Consider the following 27,423-nt stretch of genomic DNA (forward strand, 5'->3'; position numbering starts at 1 on the left):
ATGGTCCCTGAAGGATTTGTGTTTGTGTTTGGTCGGCACCGAGAGTCCAGGCTTCGGCACCGGTGGCTTCGGGGTCGAGCTGGGTATTACTTTCTTCGGTGCCGGATGCTGTTTTTCGGCACCAGGCGTCGGCTGGCTCGAGCCCGAGCTGCCGTGAGACTTTTGAGGCTTCGACACCGGGCCCGAAGGTGGGGTGATAGAAGCTTTGTGCTTGGTTTTACCCAGGCCTGCAGGCGAGGGTGTAACCTGAGTCTCTTTGGTTTTGGGCGCGGGGGTGGGAGGGGGTACAGTACTCACGACCCGCTGCGCCGGTGTGATGTCCTCCACGTCGGAGTCGTCGGCCTCGGAAGCGCTGACGACGTCGTCCTCCTGCTTGGTGTGTAGTTGCCCCGAAGCTTCGGCGCCGTCTCCGAAGATGTCCGGTGGAGCTGCGGACGATGAGTGCGCCATGGTGCGTCGAGCTCTTCGATCCCGGATGGTCTTCTTTGATCGAAAAGACTTACAGGCGGGGCAGTCTCTGGCCTCGTGTTCTGGAGAGAGGCAAAGGTTACACACCTGATGGAGGTCGGTGTGGGGAAATTTAGACCCACATTTTGGGCACTTTTTGAACGGAGTCCTTTCCATCGGCCGGGACCGGAGTCGAGGAGGGCCCGAAGGCCGGTGCCGATGTACGGGATGGAGAAAAGTGCCGCTTCGAGAGATGAAGATGATGATGAAGAAACTCGAAGAAACGAGGATTTTCCGTCGAGGCTGGAACCGTAGAAGTTCGAAGCCGGAGCACGAAGTTTCACATCCGAGCCCGATGGCGGAAAAAAACAATCTGAGGATGGAGCCGAAGCCCATGCGCAGTACGGACCGAAGGAGGAGTCACCGAACTCGTGACTTCCAAAGACTGTCCAAAGAACAAAAACAAACTGCAAACATCCGGGCCCAACACCAGATGGCGATCTATGCTAAGTGTACAATCTGCAGCTCATATGCCTCGAACATATATATATATATATATAGATAGTCTGCTGTGTATAATACTGTGCATGTTTAAATCATTTACTATCAATATGAAAACAAATTCATAAGTCTTTCAAACAATACCGAACGGATCACTAGCATTTTCTTTAAATTTGCAACTTGTGTACTTGCTTGCTAGGTAAAATGCCCGATAAAATAAATAAAACAAATATTCCATCAACCATTCTACCCTATTATTTCTTTGGGATAATGGAGGGCCTCAAAAGCTTCTGCCTTTCACTATGAAATTCAAGAGAAATAAACTGCACTGCTATAAGTAAGAGATGCGATTCCTAAATGGTCTATTCAAGAGCTAAATGTTGTCTCATCATAGTCACATTTCTATAGGATAATCAGCCTTTATGTGAACAAAGGCATTTTGCGCCCAGAGGTAATGCTATGGCAAATATAACATATTACTACTGCTGTACACTCCAATTCGGCTGTGTATGGTATATCACCACACAAGGAGGCAGAAGCATATATTTTTTAACTAATGGGAATTTCCTCTACATAATGTGACTCTTAGGTCATAGCTGCTAGAAACCTTGCCTTTAGTAGATATGAGGTGCAACATACAGAAAAGGCATAACATGGAGCAGTACACATCCCGCACCAGCACCAATACGGAGTGGCCATGTCCGGCTGCACCTTCATCAAGCGCGGGATACCGCTAATACGCCAAAGGTTTACATCATGTGTTCATCCAGGGAAATGTATGTTGCAGCATGAGGTCAACATCCACACTACATATCACTGTACATTCGATATGAAATATTTCTGTTCCTCAAAGTCTGCTCATGTCCTGGTAATGCAACAGGTCAAGGTATCCAGTAAATACAGCTATGTACATTTGGGAAGGGAGTCAAAGGGTAGAACCAGACTTGACCGCATCAATTCTGAATGTTATTGTTGTAACCCATGTTGGGAAAAAAAAATCCATCAAATGTCCTGAAATGTGCCAGAAGAGGGCGGTTTAGATATTCCAGCTACAACAGCAAAGGTTCTGTCCAAATAACTATTTGTATAAAAATAAAGTGAAGAACCAAATTTGCTCAGTGGCCCTGCAGTACAAATATTGCGGTGCAGGATTCCTGCCTAATTTTGCTCATATCTAGAATATCCAATATACTTCTCTCATACATTTATAGGATTTAAGCACCTCCCCCAAGCGGATATCCAACAATGACACGTGTGATATATCCATCCTTTCATTTTTATGGGGGAGGGTGTGTTCTCCAAAGCCCATAGTTTCAGGATTCAACTCTTTACAGCTTTTTGGTTTCTTTTCATGACCTGAGTGCTAAATAACTGGAAAACAGCCACAAAACACATCTTACAAGCAATTCAAAATGAAATTTGGTAAAATATTGCTGAAATGCAAATTTATCGCAGTTTCAAAAATATCATCTGGAATGACAAATCCAAGTAACTTAAACTGATCGTTCATTTAAAAGAGGTGTACAAAAGAAACTATATAGAGTAATGCAACAATTAAATATTAGAGTCCATAATGTGGGAGGGAGGCAGTGAGATGGAAGAGTAAATGAAAGAGTACGTAAGAAAGAAATCTAAAAAGCGAGAGAATAGGAGTGAGAGAAAGAAGAGTACGAAGGGAAGAGAGAGACTTCAATAGAGACAGCGAGAAAGCTAACGAAAGAACATGCATACATGCAGGAAAGGCAAGAAAGGAGAAGAAAGGTAGCAGAAAAAATGTAGGAAAATGAGAGAAAGAGGAGGCAGTAGTGGGAGGACATAAAATGCAGATGGAAAGAGTGTATGCACGAACATGCCTGAGTAAGCGAGGACCGACGAAGTAAGCAACATAAAGATAGGTAAGACAAGCATTGGATTAGCCAATAGGTCTCGCCTTTGGGACCTTATAAGTGTTTAGCCATGCAAAAGTTGATGTTGTTGCACCAAGGATATTGTGCTGCATAACTAAATACTTATAAGGTTCCAAAAGCGAGACCTATTGGCTATGCCTGACTGAATCACCACAGGCCAAGCACCTGCGTGTGTGAATTCTGGCTTAGCCCCCTGCCAGCAGACCAAAATGCGCGCCCGATGCCTCAGAGGCAAACACCTGCATCCCGCCCTCTCGCACATTCCCTCCCACACCTCAATCGAATTCAGGAGGCAGAGACATAAAGGGAGTCCCAGAGCACTTTCACTTGTGGCCTGTACTAGGGCTGGGAGCTAAGGGTGCCCGAGAAGGGGTGGGGGAATGAAAATGTGTGGTGGGTGGTTAGGAGAGAGTGAGGAGGACATACGAAGAGAAAGTGAAACAAGAAAAAGGGGTGACAACGAGGTGAGCGAGCTAAGGGGCGTTGTGAGAAAGATGAGATGCCAAGAAAGGGAAGAGAAGGTGAGAAAGATGAAAGGACCAGCAGACGAGGGAAAGGAGACTGAAAGGAGAACTAAGTGCACACAGGAATGTGAGAGGGGTGTAGAAGAGAAAGTGAGAAGGGAGGAATCAGAGATAGGAAAGCGATGGAGGAGCGGGGCGAGGAAAACTAAGAGAGGTTTTAAAAGATTGCGAGAGAGGGAGAGAAACAAGGAAGTTGAGGAAAAGGCAGTGAAAAGAGCGACTTGGAGGGAGGGTGCAAAAAACGGCAACGTGATGAGATGATACAGATAGAAGACAATAGAAAGAAGAGAATGTGTGCAAGGCAATCATAAGGGGGTTGAAAGAGAAAGCTATGAAAGACAGTGCATTGGGACTAAGAACAAGCAGAGCAGAGTAAGGGAGAACGAATCATTTAAAATGAAGGCTAAAGAAAAAGGAGGCAAATGTGACAAAGGTGCACAGAGTCCAGAAGACCAGATAAACAAGCATTGGCCACAAAAGTCATCGCGATCACGATCGCTGTGAAAGCGAAAGTGATCGCGATGACGCGCTAAAGGCGTTCCTGAGTGCTGCTGGCTGGCCTAGCGCATGGCGGCTGCGCGCGTGCACGCTCACGTGCACGCAAGCACTAGGCCAGCCAGCAGCACTTTGAAAACTCACATACAAAATGTCTCTCCGAGCAGCGCATGCGCGCTGTCTCAGCGAGACCTAAAAAAGGAGATTGAGAAAGCGCATGAGAAAAACTGGCCATTTTGAACTGTTTGTGCTCAAGAAAGACAGAGCTATAAAGTGAACACACCTTTTATCTTTCAGACAGATTTCAAAAGGTGTCTTGCCGTCGCTGTTCAAGTCTGGCTCTCCGTTCTGGACGTTCTCTTCACTGGATTCCACTGGATCCGGACTCACATGCTGCTCTAGGACTGAGAGAAGAAAGAAAGCACTTCCTGAAAACCTAACATCTGTGGAAGGATTGTATTGTCCGGGTAAAGCACGTCCACCACTAATTACCATCATCCTCTTTATTTCGGTTCGAAGAACCATTAAAGTCGATAAGAACAAATGCAATATTACAGAAACACGCAATGTAATTGCAAAACTCAGTTTGCTACAGTACAGTTAAATGGACTGGTATAAGTTCCAAACCAGATTACATCCTTTAGCACAAATGGTTAATGAATCTAACAGAGTACCCCCAATAATATTTCTGCATAATAAAACAGGGTGCCAGAAAGCTCAACCTCAAAGAAAGCCGTGGGTAGCTCCAGATGGGTCTGTTATGCAAACTGAAATAAAACCATTTGGAGGGAACCCAGATGCATTATCACCAGATAATTACAGTGCATAGTGCAAATTGTCAAGCAAAGGAGATTTAAAAGTTCATAAAAGATTTTAGGCTTAAAGCTGTATTTAAGACAACTAAAAACAATATAAAACAATAGCTAAAACGCAATCTATAAAAAGAACATGATAATCCGTTTTTCAATCCCCTGGGCTGGGGCAGGCCTGTCCTTATGCATTTGGAAACCTCCAGCCCCCTTAAGGCGTCTCCTCAGGTGCACCGACATCAGTGGCACAAATGCACTTGGACCGCCACATCCAGGCTGGCTGGTGGAATCTTGCAAACACCACCAGCCTAGAGGAGTCAGATCTTAAGAGCCTGGTGGCAACCAAGTATCTCCTAACACCCAAGGATCTATACAGGGGTAAGAACCATGCTCTCCTCTGGGCATCATACGCTGGTCAGAAGAATAGAAAGCGAGAAGTCTTCTCTAGGCCCTGGCACTCTGGGCTTTCTGTGCTCTGACAGATCGCATTTGCCCACAAACCAGGGTGACAGGAAAAACAAGCTCAGATTGTGCATGTGTAAGGACTTGGAACTGGGCATTACATTTGCAGTTTCTACCCATTAGAGAGGTGCTCCATTAAGGTTCTGTTGGAAGAGAATTAACTGAACCTGCAGCCCCCATCTCTTTGGCATGGCTTCACACCATGCTGTTATAAGTCTACCTTTATAGGCTTGTACTATCAATCATAATGTATATTTGCGTACACAGTACACGCGGGTTTATGGGCCCGAGAAAACAGAGAGAAGAGGTGTGATGTGAGCTGGAAGGGAAGGAGCTTGGTTTACAAAAAAATCTGTGTGTCAGTGTATGGTGTGTGTGTGTGTGAGATTCAAGGGCCTGGCTGTGTCCCTCCCAATCAGCAACCTGACTCCGAGCATCTTGCGCCATCCATGACATATAGACATATGAGGCCATCTTGGGCATGATGGGATCCACTCTCCTAGCATAATGGTTACAATGGCACAATGGTGGATATTCCTAGCATACTGTGAGCATCCTTGTCATGATCATGCCAGCTCCAGGTGTAAAGCTGCTATGGTACAACACCAGTCATCCTTGGTATACTGGAGTCCCTAGCTTGAAAAAGCTGAATCATGGCATGAAGGATACTGTAGGAGGCTGGCTTAGCATACGGTGTACACTCTCAGGAGTGATGCACCTTGCACTAATCCAGGCAACCCTTATGGTGATTTTAGTGGCCTTTGATAACCACAGAAAGCTCTCATAGTGGTAGCTGTGGAGAGCAGCCTTCAGGCCTATCTCGAAGGAGAGTTAAGCAGCTTGTTTTACCAGTTTAATCTATAGTGTAAGTTAAAGGAAAATGAACCACAGTGTCTATATAAAAAATACTCCTATCTATTACACAACACTCACTAACACATTGGTATATCTCCTACCCAGTGATAGCAACACAATACACAAGAATACTTCAAATGCATTCAGGTAAGTAGAACAAAATACAGTGGTTTCCAGGGGGAGACCAAACCATATACTAAAAAAGTGGAATGCGAACTGCAAAGAAGAACTGGACTTGGACCAGAAGACCCAGAGGAGTAGGGGACACAAGGAACCACCAAGGGTAAGTACCCAGGAACCCCACGGAGGCTGTGTGCAGAGTGAGAACACAGCCGAGTGCTCAATGGAAGTTAATGTGGATGTTGCGGTTGCAGTTTTGAAGAAGGACCCTTCCCAAAGGACCTCAAAGAATTCCCTTGGAGGATGGTAGGACAGAGAGCCACCCCACCCGTGGATGCCCTGGGAACCAGGTTACCTACAACAAGGAAGCAAGGTGCATAGGGTTGAAACAGCAGAAGTCTCCGTAGAGGACAATGGAACACTTGGAAGAACATGCCTCTGGAGAAGTTCAGGAAGAAGTTCGATAGAATCCGAGGGTGCATTCTGGAAGTGAAGAACCTGCAGGCAAAGAGGACAGAGTCTATGCCACTCAGAAGTGACCAGACGCAAGAAGGCACAATGTTCTGGAGAGTCGATGGTGACCTTATTGCTGCAGCTGTGAGGACCAGGCGATGCTGAGGAAGACCAGGAGCCGTGCACACCCTGTCCCACGTCAGATGTCGGTGACTAGGTGGTCGGTGTCCGGCAAGAGCACCAACCAGCCTTGGAAGCTGCAGCTGGCGTGAAAAACGAAGAAGGAGCAAAGTTGGGGGAAGCAAGGTCCAAGGGACTCACCAACAGCAGGAGAGTTGGAGCAGGCCCCAAGCAAGCAGGGAAGCCCACTGAAGCAGTAGAAGACCTTCAGGACGACCCACAGGCCAAAGGCACAGGAGTCGCAAGAGGACCTCGAGCAGCTCACCAAAGATGAAGGCCCACGGGGCAGAGGATGCAGTGAGCACACTGAACTTGGAGGGGAGAGATGCTGGTGGTTGGAGCTTCTTGTAACCCGAAGATCTCTGGAGTGCAGAGCCAACAAGCCTTGGCAACGGCAAGTCGATGCTGTGCACAGGGGTTCGGTTCCAGCAGTTCCGACAAGGTATACTGACTTCAAAATTGCAGAGGACAGGTCAGGCCTCAAGGGAGTTGCAGAACCATCACCTGTGTTGCTGTGCTTCGGGAAGTCCGTAGGACGACAGGAGCAGCAGACTGGTCAGCTTTGTTGCGGTACCTGCAGATGCAGGGGAGTGACTCCTTTACTCCAAGGGAGTTTTTTTCTGGTGTCCTTGATGCCCACAGATCTGTTGTAGGACCTGGCAGAAGAACAAACATAGAAGGCAAAGAAGACTTGAAGAACAGCAAGACCAGGTGCTGCAGGAGTCTTCCTTGGTGCAGTCTTGATTCTAGTGGAAGTCCAACAAAGTCCAAGTGTTTGGGGCCAGAGCGGGAGCCAGGGCTGCCTGAACTGGCTCAAACTGGAGTATGGTGGTGCTGGCAAGAGCCCCCAGCCCAATACACTAAGTCCTGTCTGGGGGGTAGCCACAACTCCCTGTGACAGGAAACTTATTGTTCTACCTTCTCCTGTTCGAGCTTGGCTCAGCAGCAGTAGGGCAGAATTGTGTCTGTGGTCGGCAGCAGCACTAGCTGGCTGGCAGACCCTAAAAGACTGTTACAGGGAGTACAGAGGGGTACCCTATGGAGCCCCTTAGTACATGGGATCATACTTCCAAACTGGAATTGGTGTTGGGGTAGGATTCCAACATGATTCATACCAAACATGGCAGGGTTCAGTGCTGCCATTATTTCACTAGACATCTCGTAATGACTGATGTCCATTGTATTTATTAAAATGGCTCACAAAGCCTGCAAAATCGACTCTGGGGTTTGTAGGGGTGTCCTGCTCATGCAGGGGCACCCTCACATTTATAACCAAGCACCCTACCCTCAGGACTGACCAGCCTGACAAAGGGGTGCCTTATAGGTTTTAAGTGGAGTGACCTCAGATATTAGGGAATGTATATCTATTGCGAGACTCTCACAGGCTGCAATGGGTGGCACAATACGTGCTGCAGCCCATGGGAGACCGCTAGTGCACCTATGCCCTGGGTTCCTTAGTACCATATACTAAGGACTTACAAGGTACACCAGTAGCCAATTGCACAGTAACTGGGGTCCTGATTAGCAGGGTCCCAGTCAGACTAGGTAAAAAAAACACTGACACCAAGCAAAAAGTGGGGGTAACCATGAAAGCAGATCCTACTTTCCTACAGCTGCCCTAATAGTGGTGGTTATTGCTTGCATATTGTGGGCATCCCTTGCTTAAAAGCGCCCTCTCTATCAGAATGCTTGCTAGCCCTAGAATAGTTTGGGCATCCATGGGTTAACAATGCCCTTTCCTTGCATGAAGGCTGCATATTGGATTTTTATTTTACATACTGTGGGCATCCTTGACTTTATATTGCCCCACTGTCGTAATGCTACCCATCCTTGCCAAATTGTGGATATCTTTGATTTGATTGTGCCGACTTAAGTGACAACACTGCTTATTCTTGGCTTACTGTCTACATGCCTTAAAATGCATGTGGGTGCCCATTGATGACACAGTGTTTGCCCTGGCATAATGGCGGTTGTTCGGTGGATATTGTGGCCATTCATGACATTATTATGCTTTACCTGAATGATACTGGACCTGGAATAATGATGGCTACTCTAGGCCTTCTGTAGCCATTCCTGGCATTAACTATTCCACCCCTCATATAATGGTGAAGATCTCAGGAATGTTATGGGCGATGCTTGTGTTTTCAACAGATGACCAATGTCTGAAATTAATTCAAGCACTCCATCACTTTTGTGTTGTCACAGTCAGAGGACACAACTTCTGATCTTTGGGCGATAAATTATTAATGTTGCTAACCTGCTAACCTAAGATAGATCTCTCTTTCATCAGGTTTAGAAAACAAAATTGCAAACTGTATAACTTCTACCAAGGCTCCAACATGGTTAAGCGTAGCTTAATCATCCTGAACTTAGGTAATTAAGCATTCCTTGAAGTAAAGAGGTCCAAATAGACTAAACTAGAAGCAACTGTCTGAAAACCTTGATGAAACATAAGTCATTATGTAGGGAGATAGGATTTCATTACTTGAAGAAAACGCTTAAGTCCATGTTTCTTAACCTGTCGTCCAGGGCCCATGACAGGGGTGGGGGAATCATATCGCCCGACGCCCGAATCATGTTGATTTTTATGACAGGCAAGAAGATTTACTGTCTATTTTGTCCGACGGACAAGTAGACATTAAATCACATAAATAATAAACTATCTGCGAGCACTTTGGGGCTCACAGCTAATCAAAACTGTTAGCAGAAAGCCAGAGAACCTTATAGCCAGGAGGTGTCTGCCTGGCTATAAGCCCATGACCGGGCTCTAGTGAGTGACTGGCTGTGTGAGTTAAATGGCAGAGTCTGTGTTACTGGCGGGCTTGGCAGGTCCGGCAGCTCAAATGCTGATTATCGGCACTTCGGATGTTTTCCGCTCTGCAGATCAAATGACGACCAGAAGGAGCCACTCTCTACAATCCCGCCGAAGCTGTCACGTAACACCTGGGAACGGGTGGAGGAGGGTCTCTGCTGTCTGATGCTCCTCACACGTGAGGAGAACATAAGGGCATGGGCCAGGGCCAGGGGAGACTGAAACTCAGCATAAGGAAAATGGAGATGCGGCATGCAACGGCATAGCGGGTGGCGGCGCCTTTGCTCTCACATGAGAAATCATCACCAACACCCCTCCCCCCCTTTTCAGCGCGGCTACAGGGCGGGAAAGGAAGAGGCCGCCACGGGCGGCATGATGCTAAGAATCTGGGGAAACTGAGTAACACTGATCTGACTGGCTTGAACTAAGGCTCTGGACTATAGCCTTCCATTGAGAATTTCTTTACTGTGACTGGTGGCCAGAACTAACTACGGACTACAGCTGGTGCTGAGCGCGCCTTGGCAAGATGGTCAATCTACGGGTCAGCCCGGAGCGGTGCTTACACTGGGAACATCCAGGGGATGCACACAAGAGGAGCAGCAAACAGCACACAAGTCGTCACTAAAGCAGGTACGCTGCGAAGTGAGTCGCCCTGTCTTCCCTCCTCTACATGCAAGTCTCAGGTCAGTGTGTATTCTGTTGTGACGGCCCCTCATGTTAAGACTACCACTTCTAATCCTGACTCAATAACATTGCATTTTGCAGCGGCGCCTGCACTAAGCCCCTCGTCGGCTCAGCCCCGCCCCGCCCCATAATTATAACCACTTTAGCTAGGTTTGACTCTAGTCTCTTACTCTGAGGGAGGGTTAAAACTCAAATATATGCAGTCCCTGGCTTGGCTAGTCAGTTTTACTGTTCCCTCTATGTATATTGCTCAGCTCGACAGTGGCTCAGACAGGAATTATAGTCCTGGCTCACGAAAAATTAACTGTAAGGATGCCACATGTGAGCTTAAGGTACCTGTTGATTCTCTTGATTGTGGGGATAGGTTATTTTCGTTATCTGATGTTTACGAGGCTTCTGGGGCTGAAGATGAAGTGGCAGTTACAAGCTCTGCAGTCTCAGAGAATAGCAGCAGTAGCTCCCCTGAGGATGAGAGCACCACGGTTAAACGGTTAATCCATTGGAAGGGGGATAAACATTTTAAATCAACTACAGGGCCAAGCAGGAAGCCGGCGGCTTCCGCGCTTAGGTGGGACTATTCGGCTAGCAACAAGTCTATCATGAGCCACCACAGGACACATGAATTGATTTCAAAATAGCGCATGCTGATTAATCAACTATAATTAAAGCTGCTAAAAGTGTGCATTGTATAATATTATAGTCATGTGCTAGGATCTGCAATTTACAGTGAATGTACACAAAATATGAAAGGAGATATTTCGCATTTTCAATTTCAGTTTGCATTTTTGGTACTTTCGCCCAGAATAATCAAGTTCAGAGCGTGCACACAACAATGAGGTATGAGGCAATTTTATCTGCAACTATTATTTAGCGGGGTCAGGAAGATTCTGTATTGGCTTCTTAGGGTGCTAGGGATCTGAGATTCATTACCTCTAAATCTCCAAAGGAGTCACAAACAAAACACTATGATCCAGCACACCACAAATACTATATGTGATACAATATTGTACATTCAGAAAACATTAGTCCATTCAGCAGGTCTTTAGTCCGAAATTCTTTATTCAATTTTCTTCTTTTAAAATCTGAGTAGCCAACGCGTTTCGTCCTTACGGACTTCTTCAGGGCAAAAGATTTTTCATAGGAATCCTGTGTAGAGGCTAAGATCGGTGTTTATAAGTTCAAAGTTTCAGGAGCAGTCCTTCCATCGTGTAGTCCATACCGTATGGACTACACGATGGAAGGACTGCTCCTGAAACTTTGAACTTATAAACACCGATCTTAGCCTCTACACAGGATTATTTATACTGAGAATACTACATAAGCTCAAGGAAATCAAATACGATCGTAAATAATCTGGTCTATAAAGGAGCAACAAGTATTTGACTTCAGCCTTGAGGGAACACATAAAGAGGATTCCTATAAAAAATCTTTTGCCCACATATAGTATTTGTGGTGTGCTGGATCATAGTGTTTTGATCAAGTTCAGAGCGTGTCTGTTACACTGTGAGTATTGACTGTGTCTTGATTTTGAGACTTTTTGCTTTAAATATATGTAGGTTATTGGGTCTTATGTTTCTGAGGTCCCCTTTTGTTGTGTTTCCTGTTTATTCTGATTTCCTCAGCCTCCCAGGGTGTTGGCCTACTGCCGTCAGGGGTGAAAGATGCTTCTATAAACCAGAATGTTGGGGGTTAAACCAAATTGCTGTTTCTGCCTGGAATAAACCAACCCCTGCCTACTTGCTAAGAAAAGTGAACCCATAATCTTACAGATGCCTCCCGTTTGTCTTGTATCTTTCAGTTGTTAGAGGCTATAGTCCCTTCTCGTCACATTCATCTTTCCTTCTGCCGCTCACTCCCTGCTTAGCGCCTCAACTCCTGTTCTACAAACCTGACCACCTCTCTTCACAGCATCTTCTTTGCACACTTCCTTGCATTCTTGTACTCTACTTCATCAATGTAGCCCCCCCATCTCCATTTCGGGTCCAAATATTTCCACTCTGTGAACCCACTGCAACCACCATCTGTCTCTTTTCTCCTAGATAGTAAGTCTGCCACCAGTGTTTTTTATGCTACATGCTCACAAGCCACAGCATTACTCTCCCCTAGGGGCATAGAACATGTAGTGAGTTGGAGACAAATGGGCCAAGCATGAAACCTGTATTCTGTGTAGTGGATGAATAGGGCATGGAACCTGTGGCCTGTAATGCGAGAGAGAGAGGGGGGATAACACTATTCGGTCTGTATTGAGAGAAATGAGTAACATGAAGCTTATAGTGTGAAGGAACAGATGCAAAGGGTGATGAGATGGAGCCTATGATGAGTCAGTGAAAGGGTTATGGACTGTAATTGAGAGGAAAGGGGATGTGTTTAGCCTTTATGATGAGAGGAATGTGGAAGCTTATAGGTTACTGTAAAGGAATTTGCGTGGTTGCTTACTACTGATGGGCAGAAGCAGAGGGCAACTTAGGAGGGTGTAACCGATTAGTAAAGGCAGCAGCTAAATGATTTAGGTAGTAAAGGAGACAAGTGGATTTTATTACAGGACAAGAAGATTTCTGTAGCACTTTGTCCCTTGGACAAGTAATATTTTTCAAAAATTCCACACTGCTTAGCACATTAAATATTACCACAGAAGTCAAAAAGGTGAAGAACCACACTGATTTAAGTGGTTGATTGTGAATGGTGCTGCACAACTCATAGCTCTACTACAACAGGCTTAATATTGGTTATGTAGATCCTTTGAATTAATATCTTTGTCATGAGGAAGGCCCAGTCTCATTGTTGACATTAGGGTTGAAACGTTGGCATTTCAATAAAAGCAGATTGTTAGAGTGCAAAACTTTGTTTCGACAGTGACTGCTGTGCCTTTGCTTCAAACCTTCTGTTCTGCTCGCTTCTTTCAACAGTGCTTTTACATTCAAGCACTGTACTAAACGCGCTTACGTAACACGCCTAAATGTCTGTCACCAGCCTAGGATGTCTAAACCCTTTTTGAAACATATTCTTCTAAAATTAAATTGACCTATAAACAAGGATTCGCTGACGTGTTTTCATACAGAAAAACTAAGCTCACGCTAGCTTTTGCCTTTACTGTTGTTTACGGACATTGATACACAGGAAAGCGGGGTGTAAATTCTCATTAACGTTAAAACATATCACCGTAGGTAACACTGTCTTTTGAATGTGTTAGGTGTGATGTAATATTTGGTATTGCTACTTAAACTCATTCATTTTCACTCTTTCAATTTACATTATCAGGAAGCACTTGAGGTCATTGAGTTTGCACAAAACTCCGCATTCTTTCATCCACTCGAAATTAATTAGCTCCATGTTATCCTCTGCAAGACGTGAGAGTGGTACTCGACATTACGTTTAGCATCACACAAGTCTGGTGGCTAGACAGAATGTAACAACGTTGGACTAGTATAGCTGGCAATGGGCAAGTGTGCCTGCCAATAAAAAGTGTGCCCCTGGGGGTCGAAGAATGACCCTGGCTGCCCCAGTAGTGGGGTAGAAGGGAAGTGGGATGAAAGCAGACCCCTCTCTCTAGAGCTTGCCTCTGAGAAGGTTACAACATGCAAGTAATGATGGGGGGGCAGCAGCCACACTGCACCCCAGGGGGGCAAAGAATGACCCTGGCTGCCCCAGGAGTGGGATAGAAGAGAAGTGGGAAGAAAGCAGACCCCTCTCTCTCTAGAGCTTGCCTCTGAGAAGGTTACAACATGCTAGTGATGATGTGGGAGCAGCCACACTGCACCCCAGGGGGGCGAAGAATGACCCTGGCTGCCCCAGGAGTGGGATAGAAGAGAAGTGGGAAGAAAGCAGACCCCTCTCTCTCTAGAGCTTGCCTCTGAGAAGGTTACAACATGCTAGTGATGATGTGGGAGCAGCCACACTGCACCCCAGGGCGCCGAAGAATAACCCTGGCTGCCCCAGGAATGGGATAGAAGAGAAGTGGGGAGAAAGCAGACCCCTCTCTCTAGAGCTTGCTTCTGAGAAGGTTACAACATGCAAGTAATGATATGGGGACAGCAGCCACACTGCATTCCAGGGGGGCGAAGAATGACCCCGACTGCCCCAGGAGTGGGGTAGAAGGGAAGTGGGGAGAAAGCAGACCCCTCTCTCTCTAGAGCTTGCTTCTGAGGTCACAACATGCAAGTAATGATAGGGGGACAGCAGCCACACTGCACCCCAGGGGGGCGAAGAATCACCCTGGCTGCCCCAGGAGTGGGATAGAAGAGAAGTGGGGAGAAAGCAGACCCCTCTCTCTCTAGAGCTTGCTTCTGAGAAGGTTACAACATCCAAGTAATGATAGGGGGACAGCCACACTGCACCCCAGGGGGCCGAAGAATGACCCTGACTGCCCTAGGAGTGGGGTAGAAGAGAAGTGGGGAGAAAGCAGACCCCTCTCTCTAGAGCTTGCTTCTGAGAAGGTTACAACATGCTAGTGATGATGGGGGACAGCAGCCACACTGCACCCCAGGGGGGCGAAGAATGACCCTGGCTGCCCCAGGAGTGGGGTAGAAGGGAAGTGGGGAGAAAGCAGAACCCTCTCTCTAGAGCTTGCCTCTGAGAAGGTTACAACATGCAAGTGATGATGTGGGAGCAGCCACACTGCACCCCAGGGGGGCGAAGAATGACCCTGGCTGCCCCAGGAGTCGGGTAGAAGGGAAGTGGGGAGAAAGCAGAACCCTCTCTCTAGAGCTTGCCTCTGAGAAGGTTACAACATGCTTTTGATGATGTGGGAGCAGCCACACTGCACCCCAGGGGGGCGAAGAATGACCCTGGCTGCCCCAGGAGTCGGGTAGAAGAGAAGTGGGGAGAAAGAAGACCCCTCTCTAGAGCTTGCTTCTGAGAAGGTTACAACATGCAAGTAATGATGTGGGAGCAGCCACACTGCACCCCAGGGGGGCGAAGAATGACCCTGGCTGCCCCAGGAGTGGGGTAGAAGGGAAGTGGGAAGAAAGCAGACCCCTCTCTCTCTAGAGCTTGCTTCTGAGAAGGTTACAACATGCAAGTGATGATGGGGGACAGCAGCCACACTGCACCCCAGGGGGCCGAATAATAACCCTGGCTGCCCCAGGAGTGGGGTAGAAGAGAAGTGGGGAGAAAGCAGACCCCTCTCTCTCTAGAGCTTGCTTCTGAGAAGGTTACAACATGCTAGTGATGATGTGGGAGCAGCCAAACTGCAGCCCTGGGGGGCGAAGAATGACCCTGGTTGCCCCAGGAGTGGGGTAGAAGAGAAGTGGGGAGAAAGCAGACCCCTCTCTCTAGAGCTTGCTTCTGAGAAGGTTACAACATGCTAGTGATGATGGGGGGACAGGAGCCACACTGCACCCCAGGGGGGCAAAGAATGACCCCCGACTGCCCCAGGAGTGGGGTAGAAGGGAAGTGGGGGGAAAGCAGACCCCTCTCTCTCTAGAGCTTGCTTCTGAGGTCACAACATGCAAGTAATGATAGGGGGACAGCAGCCACACTGCACCTCAGGGGGGCGAAGAATGACCCGACTGCCCAGGAGTGGGGTAGAAGGGAATTGGGAAGAAAGCAGACCCCTCTCTCTAGAGCTTGCCTCTGAGAAGGTTACAACATGCAAGTAATGATAGGGGGACAGCAGCCACACTGCACCCCAGGGGGTGAAGAATGACCCTGGCTGCCCCAGGAGTGGGTATAAGAGAAGTGGGGAGAAAGCAGACCCCTCTCTCTCTAGAGCTTGCCTCCGAGAAGGTTACAACATGCTAGTGATGATGTGGGAGGACAGCAGCCACACTGCACCCCAGGGGGGCGAAGAATGACCCTGGCTGCCCCAGGAGTGGGGTAGAAGGGAAGTGGGGAGAAAGCAGACCCCTCTCTCTAGATCAGTGGTCTTCAAACTTTTTGATGTCAAGACCCCCTTGTCAAACCTTCTTAGGTGTAAGGACCCCTTCGGACAATATTTTCTAGAAACTGGTTCTCCTCATCAACATCTATCGATAACTATAAATGCCCCTGTTATACCTGCCCCCTTTTGGCATGTTTCTCCTTTTTTTTTCTTTCTGACCTAGTTTTGACTCTGTTTTTGCTGGTTCAGTGTCTCTGCGCACTTTCTCACTGCTGTTCAGTGTTAAAGTGCAAGTGCTCCTATTGTAAATTGTATTATGGATTGGGGTTTCCATGATTGGCATGTTTGACTTACTAGTAAGTCCCTAGTAAAGTGCACTGAGGGAGCCGGGGTCTGTAAATCAAATGCTGCTGGTGGGCCTGCAGTACTGATTGTGTCACTCACCCATGCAGCCCTGAAAAGGGCTATCAGACCTACCATTGCAGAGTCTGCGCGGTCTGTAACTGTCATGTTGACCTGGCAAGTGCACCCACTTGCCAAGCCCTAATCTTCACTGTTCTTACATGTAAGTCTCCCCTAAGGTAAGCCCAAGGTACCCCTGTGGGCAGGGTGCCGTGTATATTAAGGGTATGGCATGTACTGGTGTGTGTGACATGTCCTGGTAATGAATTACAGTGTGTTTCATTTTTCACTATGGATAGGCTATCTGTCTCATAGGATAATGGGAGTTTACTTATAACATCTTATGAGCATATCTTTCCATTGGAACAAGATAGAGAAATGGGGTTAAGCACACCTGAACTCGGAATATAAAAATGTATCTTTTAGTAAAGATGATTTTTATGTTCTGTGTTTGAAAATACCACCTTTAGAAAGTAGGCATTTTCATGCTTAGCCATCCTGTGTGCCTCTGCTGGGTTTGTGGATTGACTCTCTGGCTTTGGAGTGACAGGGGCTGGGGATGTGCATTCTCATCAGACAGCTACTGGGGAGATCAAGGTGTGTCCTTCCTTTCCTGGATGAGTCAGGGCTGAGCTGAATAGACCTGGGCTGTATTTATAGTAGTGGGAGGAGATTATCTTGCACCAGATTGGGCCTGGTCTGCCTTGGACAATGCTGTCTTCACCTCCTGCCAGGAAGCTGGGCCAGAGAGGATGGAACTGGTTTGGGGTGGGCACAGGAACTCTCTGCCCAAAAGCACAAAGAGAAACTGAGTATAAATATTGGGGTCCAGACCCTAGAACTGTAGAACTCGCTGGAATCAAGGAACCTGCCAAGAAGAGCTGGAAGAACTGCCAAGAGGAGTACTGCAACTTTGCTGTGTTGTTGCTTTGTTGGTTTGTCCTGCAGTTGCTGCTTCTGCCTTGGGCAGTGAAAGGACTGGTCTGAATTTTCTTTACTTGTTGCCTCCTGTTTTGAAGTCTCAGGGATCGCAAAGTCTTCACTGACCTCAGGGTACCGCCTCTGGAACCGTGGTTTCAGTTGCAAAAGAGGGGGGAAAGCAACCGACTCCGTCACTGACTCTGCTGCTGGCTCCATGCCCTGAAGGCACCGCAGAGGGCACCACTGGATCTTGCACCGCAACCTTGGTCTCACTGATGACGATCGCAGAGCTGTTGCTTGCACCGTGACCTGTGGGCACTGCACTCCGCACCGCCTAGTTTAATTTCGCCATCCTGGTCTCACCGACGCCGTCACTGACTTCGACAACCGTGACCGCACCGTGGCTTGGGGGCACTGCTTGTAAGTCTTGCGACACACTGCCCCATCCCACACCACAGTCTGGACCAACCGACCGACGCCAGCTCCCCGCAAAGTGCATATTTTTAAGTACTGTATGTTGGATTTTTATCGTTTTAGCCTTGTTTTGAATATATAAAGAATTGGATATTTTTCTGAACTGCTGTGGTGTCCTTTTGTAGTGTTTTCAGTGTATTGCTGTTGGTTATGTTCAAATCCTTTACACACTGCCTCTGAAATAAGCCTGACTGCTCGTGCCAAGCTACCAAGTGAGTGTGCAGGGGTCATTTCAGTTGTGTATCCCTCTTACCCTGACTAGAAGAAAGGGTCCCTACTTGGACAAAGGTGCAAAGCATTGCTAACTAGAGACCCTCATTTCTAACAGCCCCCAATTAGCAAAGCAAATATTTTTACGGTGGGGAAATTGTATTAAACAGTGTTTAGCAAACCAAAGGTCATTGAGTGTAGGGGTGTAGCCAAAGGTGTAGCTAAAAACAACGCCTTATTTATGAGGAATTGGCGTAGGACAGCGCTGCAAGTCTTCTTGCGGCGCTGCCCAATGCCAATGTGAAAGGGAAGGAATACACTGTAATTATGAAATATGGCGCATTCCAGTCCTTTTCCCTTCCCAAATTGCTGCCTAGCACCAATGTAGGCAGAATTGTTTTTTTACGCGAAGAGGCACCTTCCTTCACCAAAACAATCCTGAGGGGTGTTTTCCTATTTCTATGAGTGCTGCAGAATGCAGCATACATGGAAAGAGGAAAAAACGAGGAGAAATTAAAAATTTCTCCTCGTTACGCCTCCACTGGAGAGGCATCAGTTTTTGGAGCTGCCCCTGGTTAACGTGATTTTGTAAATATGTGGCAGCATCAAAATCCATGGTCTTTGCGTGGGAACCCCACGCAAAGCCCATGGAACACCTCCTTGACGCAGAGTAAGGCAACACAGTGACGTGCGCTGCTATGTCTTACTGATTACTCCATATCTATGAGGCAATGCAAAGCCATGCTGGGTGACTTTGCACTGCCTCATAGGTATGGTTGAGATGGTTGCACCACTGGAGCATCAAAAAAAGTGATGCTCTGGCAATGCAAGCTTCTCAAAAATAAGTGCAAAATATTCTGTACGTTTTTTAGGTCTTTCACCTTCAGGTATCTACATATAAAATAATCGGCAGTGTATATGAAAAATAAATAAAATACGTTATTGCTCAGTGGGAAATGGACTGTAGCACATTATGAAACATCTATTAGTTAATGCACTGCAGCGGTCTGTGTGTAACCTGAGATCCACAGAATTAAATCTTGATTGGTGCAGTGGAGAATAGTGACGTGTATTTTTAGTGCTACAAAGTCACAGCCTGTGACGGAAAGCACTGTGAATATGTAAGTACATTTGTTATACTTGCATTGCACACAGGATAAGATACAATGCTGCAAAACGTGTGAATAGTTTTACAATAAGATCATGCTTTCAAAATGTAGGTTTTAATAATACCAGAGCGTATGTAATACTGTTTTCTGTTTTTTTACATAACTGTCCCTTCACTGCCTCTTTAGGGGCACTAAGGGCTGTGTAAATGCCAGTGAAATTAAAAGCAAGAACTTCCCAGCCCAGTAGTTAACTCCTTGCACTTCAACTAAAAAAACACATACTTCTTTGTCTTCACAAAGAGCCAGAACTGCTCCCAAGCATCCTTTACACTTGCATATTACCAGCGCATTTGCCTTTCATTCAGGCAAGTAGCTGATAACGATCTCAATTAGCCGTCCCAGGACGGCTGTCTTTTTACAGGGACAAGTGAAGCTGGGGAATCTGCGACCCCTTCCTAGGACTCCACGACCCCCCTGGGGGTCGCGCCCCACAGTTTGAAGACCTCTGCTCTAGATCTAGAACTTGCTTCTGAGAAGGTTACAACATGCTACTAATGATGTGGGAGCAGCCACACTTCACCCCAGGGGGGCGAAGAATGACCCTGGCTGCCCCAGGAGTGGGGTAGAAGAGAAGTGGGGAGAAAGCAGACCCCTCTCTAGAGCTTGCTTCTGAGAAGGTTACAACATGCAAGTAATGATGGGGGGACAGCAGCCACACTGCACCCCAGGGGGGCGAAGAATGACCCTGGCTGCCCCAGGAGTGGGGTAGAAGAGAAGTGGGGAGAAAGCAGACCCCCCTCTCTAGAGCTTGCTTCTGATAAGGTTACAACATGCAAGTAATGATGTGGGAGCAGCCACACTGCACCCCAGGGGGGCGAAGAATGACCCTGGCTGCCCCAGGAGTGGGGTAGAAGGGAAGTGGGGAGAAAGCAGACCCCTCTCTCTAGAGCTTGCTTCTGAGAAGGTTACAACATGCAAGTAATGATGGGGGAGCAGCCACACTGCATCCCAGGGGGGCGAAGAATGACCCTGGCTGCCCCAGGAGTGGGATAGAAGAGAAGTGGGGAGAAAGCAGACCCCTCTCTCTAGATTTAGAGCCTGCTTCTGAGAAGGTTACAACATGCTAGTAATGATGTGGGAGCAGCCACACTGCACCCCAGGGGGGCGAAGAATGACCCCGGGTGCCCCAGGAGTGGGGTAGAAGGGAAGTGGGGAGAAAACAGACCCCTCTGTCTCTAGAGCTTGCCTCTGAGAAGGTTACAACATGCAAGTAATGATGGGGGAGCAGCCACACTGCACCCCAGGGGGCCAAAGAATGACCCAGACTGCCCCAGGAGTGGGATAGAAGAGAAGTGGGGAGAAAGCAGACCCCTCTCTCTCTAGAGCTTGTCTCTGAGAAGGTTACAACATGCAAGTAATGATGGGGGGACAGCAGCCACACTGCACCCCAGGGGGGCGAAGAATGACCCCGAGTGCCCCAGGAGTGGGGTAGAAGGGAAGTGGGAAGAAAGCAGACCCCCCTCTCTAGAGCTTGCTTCTGAGAAGGTTACAACATGCTACTAATGATGTGGGAGCAGCCACACTGCACCCCAGGGGGGCGAAGAATGACCCTGGCTGCCCCAGGAGTGGGGTAGAAGGGAAGTGGGGAGAAAGCAGACCCCTCTCTCTAGAGCTTGCTTCTGAGAAGGTTACAACATGCTAGTGATGATGGGGGACAGCAGCCACACTGCACCCCGGGGGGCCGAAGAATGACCCTGGCTGCCCCAGGAGTGGGGTAGAAGGGAAGTGGGGAGAAAGCAGACCCCTCTCTCTAGAGCTTGCTTCTGAGAAGGTTACAACATGCTAATAATGATGGGGGACAGCAGCCACACTGCACCCCAGGGGGGCGAAGAATGACCCTGGCTGCCCCAGGAGTGGGGTAGAAGGGAATTGGGGAGAAAGCAGACCCCTCTCTCTAGAGCTTGTCTCTGAGAAGGTTACAACATGCAAGTGATGATGGGGGACAGCAGCCACACTGCACCCCAGGGGGGCGAAGAATGACCCTGGCTGCCCCAGGAGTGGGGTAGAAGGGAAGTGGGGAGAAAGCAGACCCCTCTCTCTAGAGCTTGCTTCTGAGAAGGTTACAACATGCAAGTAATGATGGGGGAGCAGCCACACTGCATCCCAGGGGGGCGAAGAATGACCCTGGCTGCCCCAGGAGTGGGATAGAAGAGAAGTGGGGAGAAAGCAGACCCCTCTCTCTAGATTTAGAGCCTGCTTCTGAGAATGTTACAACATGCTAGTAATGATGTGGGAGCAGCCACACTGCACCCCAGGGGGGCGAAGAATGACCCCGGGTGCCCCAGGAGTGGGGTAGAAGGGAAGTGGGGAGAAAACAGACCCCTCTCTCTCTAGAGCTTGCCTCTGAGAAGGTTACAACATGCAAGTAATGATGGGGGAGCAGCCACACTGCACCCCAGGGGGCCAAAGAATGACCCCGAGTGCCCCAGGAGTGGGGTAGAAGGGAAGTGGGAAGAAAGCAGACCCCCCTCTCTAGAGCTTGCTTCTGAGAAGGTTACAACATGCTAGTGATGATGGGGGACAGCAGCCACACTGCACCCCGGGGGGCCGAAGAATGACCCTGGCTGCCCCAGGAGTGGGGTAGAAGGGAAGTGGGAAGAAAGCAGACCCCCCTCTCTAGAGCTTGCTTCTGAGAAGGTTACAACATGCTAGTGATGATGGGGGACAGCAGCCACACTGCACCCCGGGGGGCCGAAGAATGACCCTGGCTGCCCCAGGAGTGGGGTAGAAGGGAAGTGGGGAGAAAGCAGACCCCTCTCTCTAGAGCTTGCTTCTGAGAAGGTTACAACATGCTAATAATGATGGGGGACAGCAGCCACACTGCACCCCAGGGGGGCGAAGAATGACCCTGGCTGCCCCAGGAGTGGGGTAGAAGGGAAGTGGGGAGAAAGCAGACCCCTCTCTAGAGCTTGCCTCTGAGAAGGTTACAGCATGCTTTTGATGATGTGGGAGGACATCAGCCACACTGTTAACAACACCCGGTTGTCAACTCACAAAAACAAAATGCTGTTTCCAGTGCTCTCAACCCACTAAATGCATTAAATATACATGAAAAAACACCCCTCTCTATGACAGTAATGGAGCAGTCTTTTTGCAGCCAGTTCCGAGTTCAGCCTCTGCTCCCCAGGAGCTGGTGTTCGCTCTAATCTGGCAGGTTCCATGTCCAACAGCGCCATGTTCACATAAAGCCCCCTCCGTCGTGTATTTCCATTTGCAGCACTTACCGGGGCCTCTGACGGCTGAACGAGGCGGAGGCTGCGTTTGCCTTTCTGCCGCCTCCAGTCACCGGAGGGCGCATGAACGGCGGAGATAAGAGCCGGCAGCCTCCGGCTCCTCCAGACGGGCTCAAGCTGTCAGCAGAGCGGGTCTCCAAGCAGTGGCGGCTGCCAGTAGAGGGCGCCAGGGCGCCGCCCACCTAGATTTCCAAACTATGTGGATGGTAATTCCCACGAGCAATTACCATCCACATAAATTGCTTTTTAATTATATAAGGGCTTTAAGCCCATGCTGGGTGCTGCCCTCAATGCCTGGCTGCCTCTTGTTATCCTTGCGGAGATGCGTCAGGAAGCCAGGCACACTCGAGAGGGACACCACACAGTCAGGATTTCTTTTCTGTTTTCTATTCCTATAAAGGCTAAGGGCTTACCTAGCGCCCGCCCTGGCCTGCAATTTTCGGGGATCTAAAGAGACCTCCCATTTATGACGCTCAGCAGCGTCAGATTTTCAGGCAATCCCGGGCGTCCAGGGTTTAAGCCCTGTATTCCTAGAGCTGTCTGTCAATCACTTCAAAGGCGGCAAGCAACACCCCTTGTGACGAGCTGGTAATGGGTGTTTCTTGCAGCCTCTGAGGGAATGGGAGCGAGCATGTGACCTGACGTCAGAATCCTAACTCCAAGTCGAGTGGACACACAGACATCATGCGCAGTGAATTCGAAGAAAGCCGAATTCCAGGTAGACTTTTCACAGAGAAGACGGTAAGTTGAAATGCGCGCTACTAGAATATCAAAGCTTATGTTAATCATCTATTAAGAAATGAAGTGCAACAGTATGCTACATGAGCATTAGGCTTTGATATTCCGGTGTCACGCATTCCCTCTTTGAAAAGATTTTTCTCTTACCAGCTTTTGTTTAAGGGCAGCTGTATTCTACTCTCTTCAATCATATGATGCCATCCGAAAACGGGCTTCCCAAATCCTACACATTGTGCGATGGCTGCTCGTGTGTTTTTTTGTTGTTACTGCAGCAAAAGATTAACGTTTCAAAGTCTGTGTTAGACGTTTGTGTGCACAGTTGCCTGCTTGGGTTGCCTCACAGATTGCTTTTCTTTCCCTTGGACTCATGGTAGGAATTATACTTGGGTGGCTCGTTTATTTGGGATGCCATCTGGTGCACGTGTCGCTCTTGCTCACTGTGAAACTTTGGCGCCTATCAAAAATGGCCTAGGAGGTGAAGTTACTTAATTGTATTTTTCAACAGACCTTCACTTTGTTGAAGCGCTAACAAAGCCTGCAATGACATTCCGTCGGTGTCACCCACCCTAATGCAGACAACACACCCACTTGTTCTAGCTCTCCGCCTTTTATATAATTTTATATTGCGCCTTGAAGCTGGAGCTTGGCACTTGTTGCTCATTACAAACAATAGACATTTACAATTGGGGATATAATAATTTGAAAGAGCAGGGTGAAAGGATTATTTTATTGATAATCTGTCTAGAGAAGTAGTGCAACAACCAGGCCATTTTGGGCGGAGCTGGTTAGCGGGGGAGGTGTGAAAATAGGAATTGCACAGGGCAAGTATCGAAGAGTTTTACGGTTCAAATTGGTACTTGTCTTAGGTAGGAGAAAGGGAGTAATTTACAGCAGCTTTCATTTGAGACAACTTGTGTCACTTTGAAAACTAAAGAAAATAAGATAAAGCACCAAAGTGAGTTTTCCTTTGACAGTAGTAAGGCCTTAGACATACAGCAATGGACCTTGGCGTGGGTGAGGCACAGGGAAGTACTGCTGCCAGTATCTTACCAGCTCCAGAGCGCTAACCTTCCCTCTCCAGTGCTTACCAACCCTGTGCCTCACTAGTAGCAATTTGAATAGGAAAGCGTGCACTGTGTTCTCGTGCACAGGCCTGTGAGTTAGCATAGCAGTCCTATAATTATACAGAATAAGCAGTTAACAGCGACTTTTTCATATGCAATATTTTTATTGATGTCAACTACAGTTTCACAATTGCTTTATGACCCTTCTTGCTTTCTAAAATTTGCTTGAAAATGCATCATTTGTCAACACCTTTTACAAAATGTTCTCGAGGGAGAACCCCCGGAACCCTTGTAATGACAGTCAGGCTCACTCACTTCGCTTGCTTGCCACAGGGCACTCATCCTGAACCTTTACGCCCTACCACTTTCAAATGTCACCAGCCGCCACTGTCTCCAAGACTGTCAGCAGAGCGGGTCTCCAAGACTGTCAAGAAGGACGGGCGGGAACACTGCTCAGCCGCCCGCCCGCTCCCTCCCTGACAAGAGGCGCCCCGGAGACAGGTGGAATTAAAGCACAGATGAGACACTTCCAGATCCGGAGCCTCACGCGCTCAATGACAGCCCACAAAAAGTCACACCTGCAGGCCGAAGGAAAGCTGTGCAGGACGGGCTGGTACTTCAGGGGCAAGGACATCTGGCCAGCAGATGTGCTAATGCATGCCAACACAGGCACATTGACCCGGTTTGCACGGGTTAGCATGTGCGAGCCAAACCTGCTGGGTTTGCCAATGCCGGACTGATTTGGGGATGAGGTGCACGCCGGCCCCTTCACATTATGCATCTGGACGCTGCATAAATAACACCTCATCTCTACGAGCCATCCAGCAGCCGGACCAATGGTGACGTCTTTCAGATGTCCAGCCAGCAACAGCGGACCTGATGTACGCTTTGTTCAGATGACCAGAGATGGGAGAGCTGTAAAATGGGTTTCACAGTTTAAAATGCCATCTACAGTTTGAACATTATACACACACACGATATACATATCTGTATATATATCATATACCTATATACAGATGATATATACATATATCATATACAACAGAATGATGCATAGTGCTTTTCCGAAACTCATTTAAACCTCAATTAACCACAACGCAAACAAACTATTTCCCCCAGTAAGTTCAGCCTGATGCATAGTAAAGCGAGGGATTCTGCAGATTTCCGCGTACAGCCTGATGGCCTAGCGTATAGCGTATGTATATCTGCTGAGCTAGGCCTGGTCCATCTCGCAGTTCCTCTCAGCGGTTACTACCTTCGGGGTCTTGCTTGCACTGGGCTCATGGCTTCAGATAGTCAACCTTCTCCACTAGTGGTTGCTGTGCCTTGCTTTCTCTGGTCTTCTTTGATGCAATATGTTATTTCTTGGTCGCCAACTGTTCACTATTGACTGAAGATGGCCGGCATGTTGGATCCCTAAGAAGGGCGATAGTTTGTCGTGAACAAGGACTCTGAAGGCCATAGAACCCCTCACCTAAAATGTCCATTGTGTGGTCACTTGGATGTGGAGGGCCTTCATGGATGAGGGCATCCCCTCAGACTCTACTCTTAAGCCAAAGTGCTGGTGGTGGCAGGTAGGTAGCGGCAGCAGAAACCCTGAGTGCAGCTTGGAGGGGAGACCGTCAAGGAGCAATACTTGTGGGTCTCACAAGCATGGCGCACACAGAGGGAACGCGCTCTTGTAAGGTGGCTATGGCATTAGGACTCAAAGAGGTACCCATCTTGGATCAGGGATATAACCTCAGATCCTAGATGGTCATGGAAACCGCTCATTTAAAATAGCTTTTGTGCTGTGACGTTGAGACAGTGGTCATCTCAAATGAGGCTGGAAGCATGAGGCACTGTGGTGCCCGAGAGAGACTTCTTTGATAGATAATCACGTGTGCAAAATGCAATGTGAAAATGTAAACATCTGTGGAATGATGCAGGCTGATCCAAACTGTTGACACTTCAAACAATGGCTGAAGTGGAAGCCAACAGCTGAGGGGGCGGAGCCAAAGGCCCTTTCCGAAATTTTCTATTGGTGATACGGACATGAGCTCTGGTTGACAGCTAAGGATTTCTACAGCCAGGCCTAAAAAGGGGTACATACAAGCAGATACAACATTAATAAAAACCAGTGGCATTCTCGGAGACAGTTGTGGGACAAGTTGTCTCCGGACATCAGGCACTCTACCTGGAGAGGCTAGTGGCATGATAACCACAAGGTGTATCCATGAAGGACAGAAAATGGTCATGTTGCTGAGAAAACGTCATCACTTCTCTAACACCTATTGCTATGCCAAAGAGTCTCTTTCGTACCCTAGCCGTCATGCTATACGACCTAAACTGGAATAACAGATGGTGCAGTCGCACTATCCACATTGAAACTCCCCACAGAGAAAAGAGGCCTCGAGGTCTTGGGTTGCTTGTGTTCTGGTTCAGAAACGTTCTGACCAGGCAATCTGGGCTGGACTCTTCCTATTGGAGCAGGGTCAAGATTGATTTGCATATGGCTGGGTCCAAACTGAGGTGGCACTGTGTGCAAAAACACAATGGACTGGGATGCGGCCTGAGCAGTTACCAGTGGCTGATTTAATTCAAGCAGTCTGCCCATCACTTTTTGAATACTTTGGCAATGATAAGTCAGCAAGCAAAGGCTAGAGGCCTCCCACTCCGGTAACCTTCAACTGGAACCGGGGGCATGATTCTGTACGGTCTGTCCCAGTGTCACCGGTCATGAAGATTCCACTCTCCCCTGCACTCTCGGTGCTCGCTTTTTATAACTTTATTTCATTGCTATTAAAAACTCTACACGATTAACAGAACGTGGCCTAATTCCCTTTCAATTGTTTTCATTCTGCAGGATTTTGCTCTTTAATAACAACGCACAAGACACGCAGTTGTCAACCTTTTAGAAAATCAATAACAAACTAATGTAAAACAAGGCAGTCCGCATTTAGATTAAACACTGCGAAATACATTCTCATAATCTTATCATATAGAAGATCCTAAAGATATAAACTCAATCTGTGGCATACTACTCGCATGCATTCATTTCGATTGCTTGGCACATACCACTCAAGCGGGGGGATCCCCATGGTGGAAAAGAGCCTTGGTTACGAGTTGGCGGATGAGATGGTCCGTCACAAAAGTGGGGGATGCC

At 47.9% G+C, this 27,423-nt stretch overlaps 1 protein-coding gene across 6 annotated transcripts in view; it reads right to left on the reverse strand.

Annotated features, from left to right (window-relative positions):
- The window catches only part of QTRT2 (queuine tRNA-ribosyltransferase accessory subunit 2), a 248,618-nt gene that overhangs the window by 36,151 nt on the left and 185,044 nt on the right, over positions 1 to 27,423 (reverse strand). For all 6 annotated transcript variants that reach the window (XM_085621061.1, XM_085621066.1, XM_085621064.1 and 3 more), the window contains one exon: positions 4,158 to 4,278. In XM_085621061.1, the coding sequence (XP_085477187.1) occupies positions 4,158 to 4,278 (121 nt within the window). The remainder of the gene's footprint in view (positions 1 to 4,157; positions 4,279 to 27,423) is intronic.

Source organism: Triturus cristatus, chromosome 8, assembly GCF_964204655.1.
Source record: "Triturus cristatus chromosome 8, aTriCri1.1, whole genome shotgun sequence".
NCBI classification, from domain to species: Eukaryota; Metazoa; Chordata; class Amphibia; order Caudata; family Salamandridae; genus Triturus; species Triturus cristatus.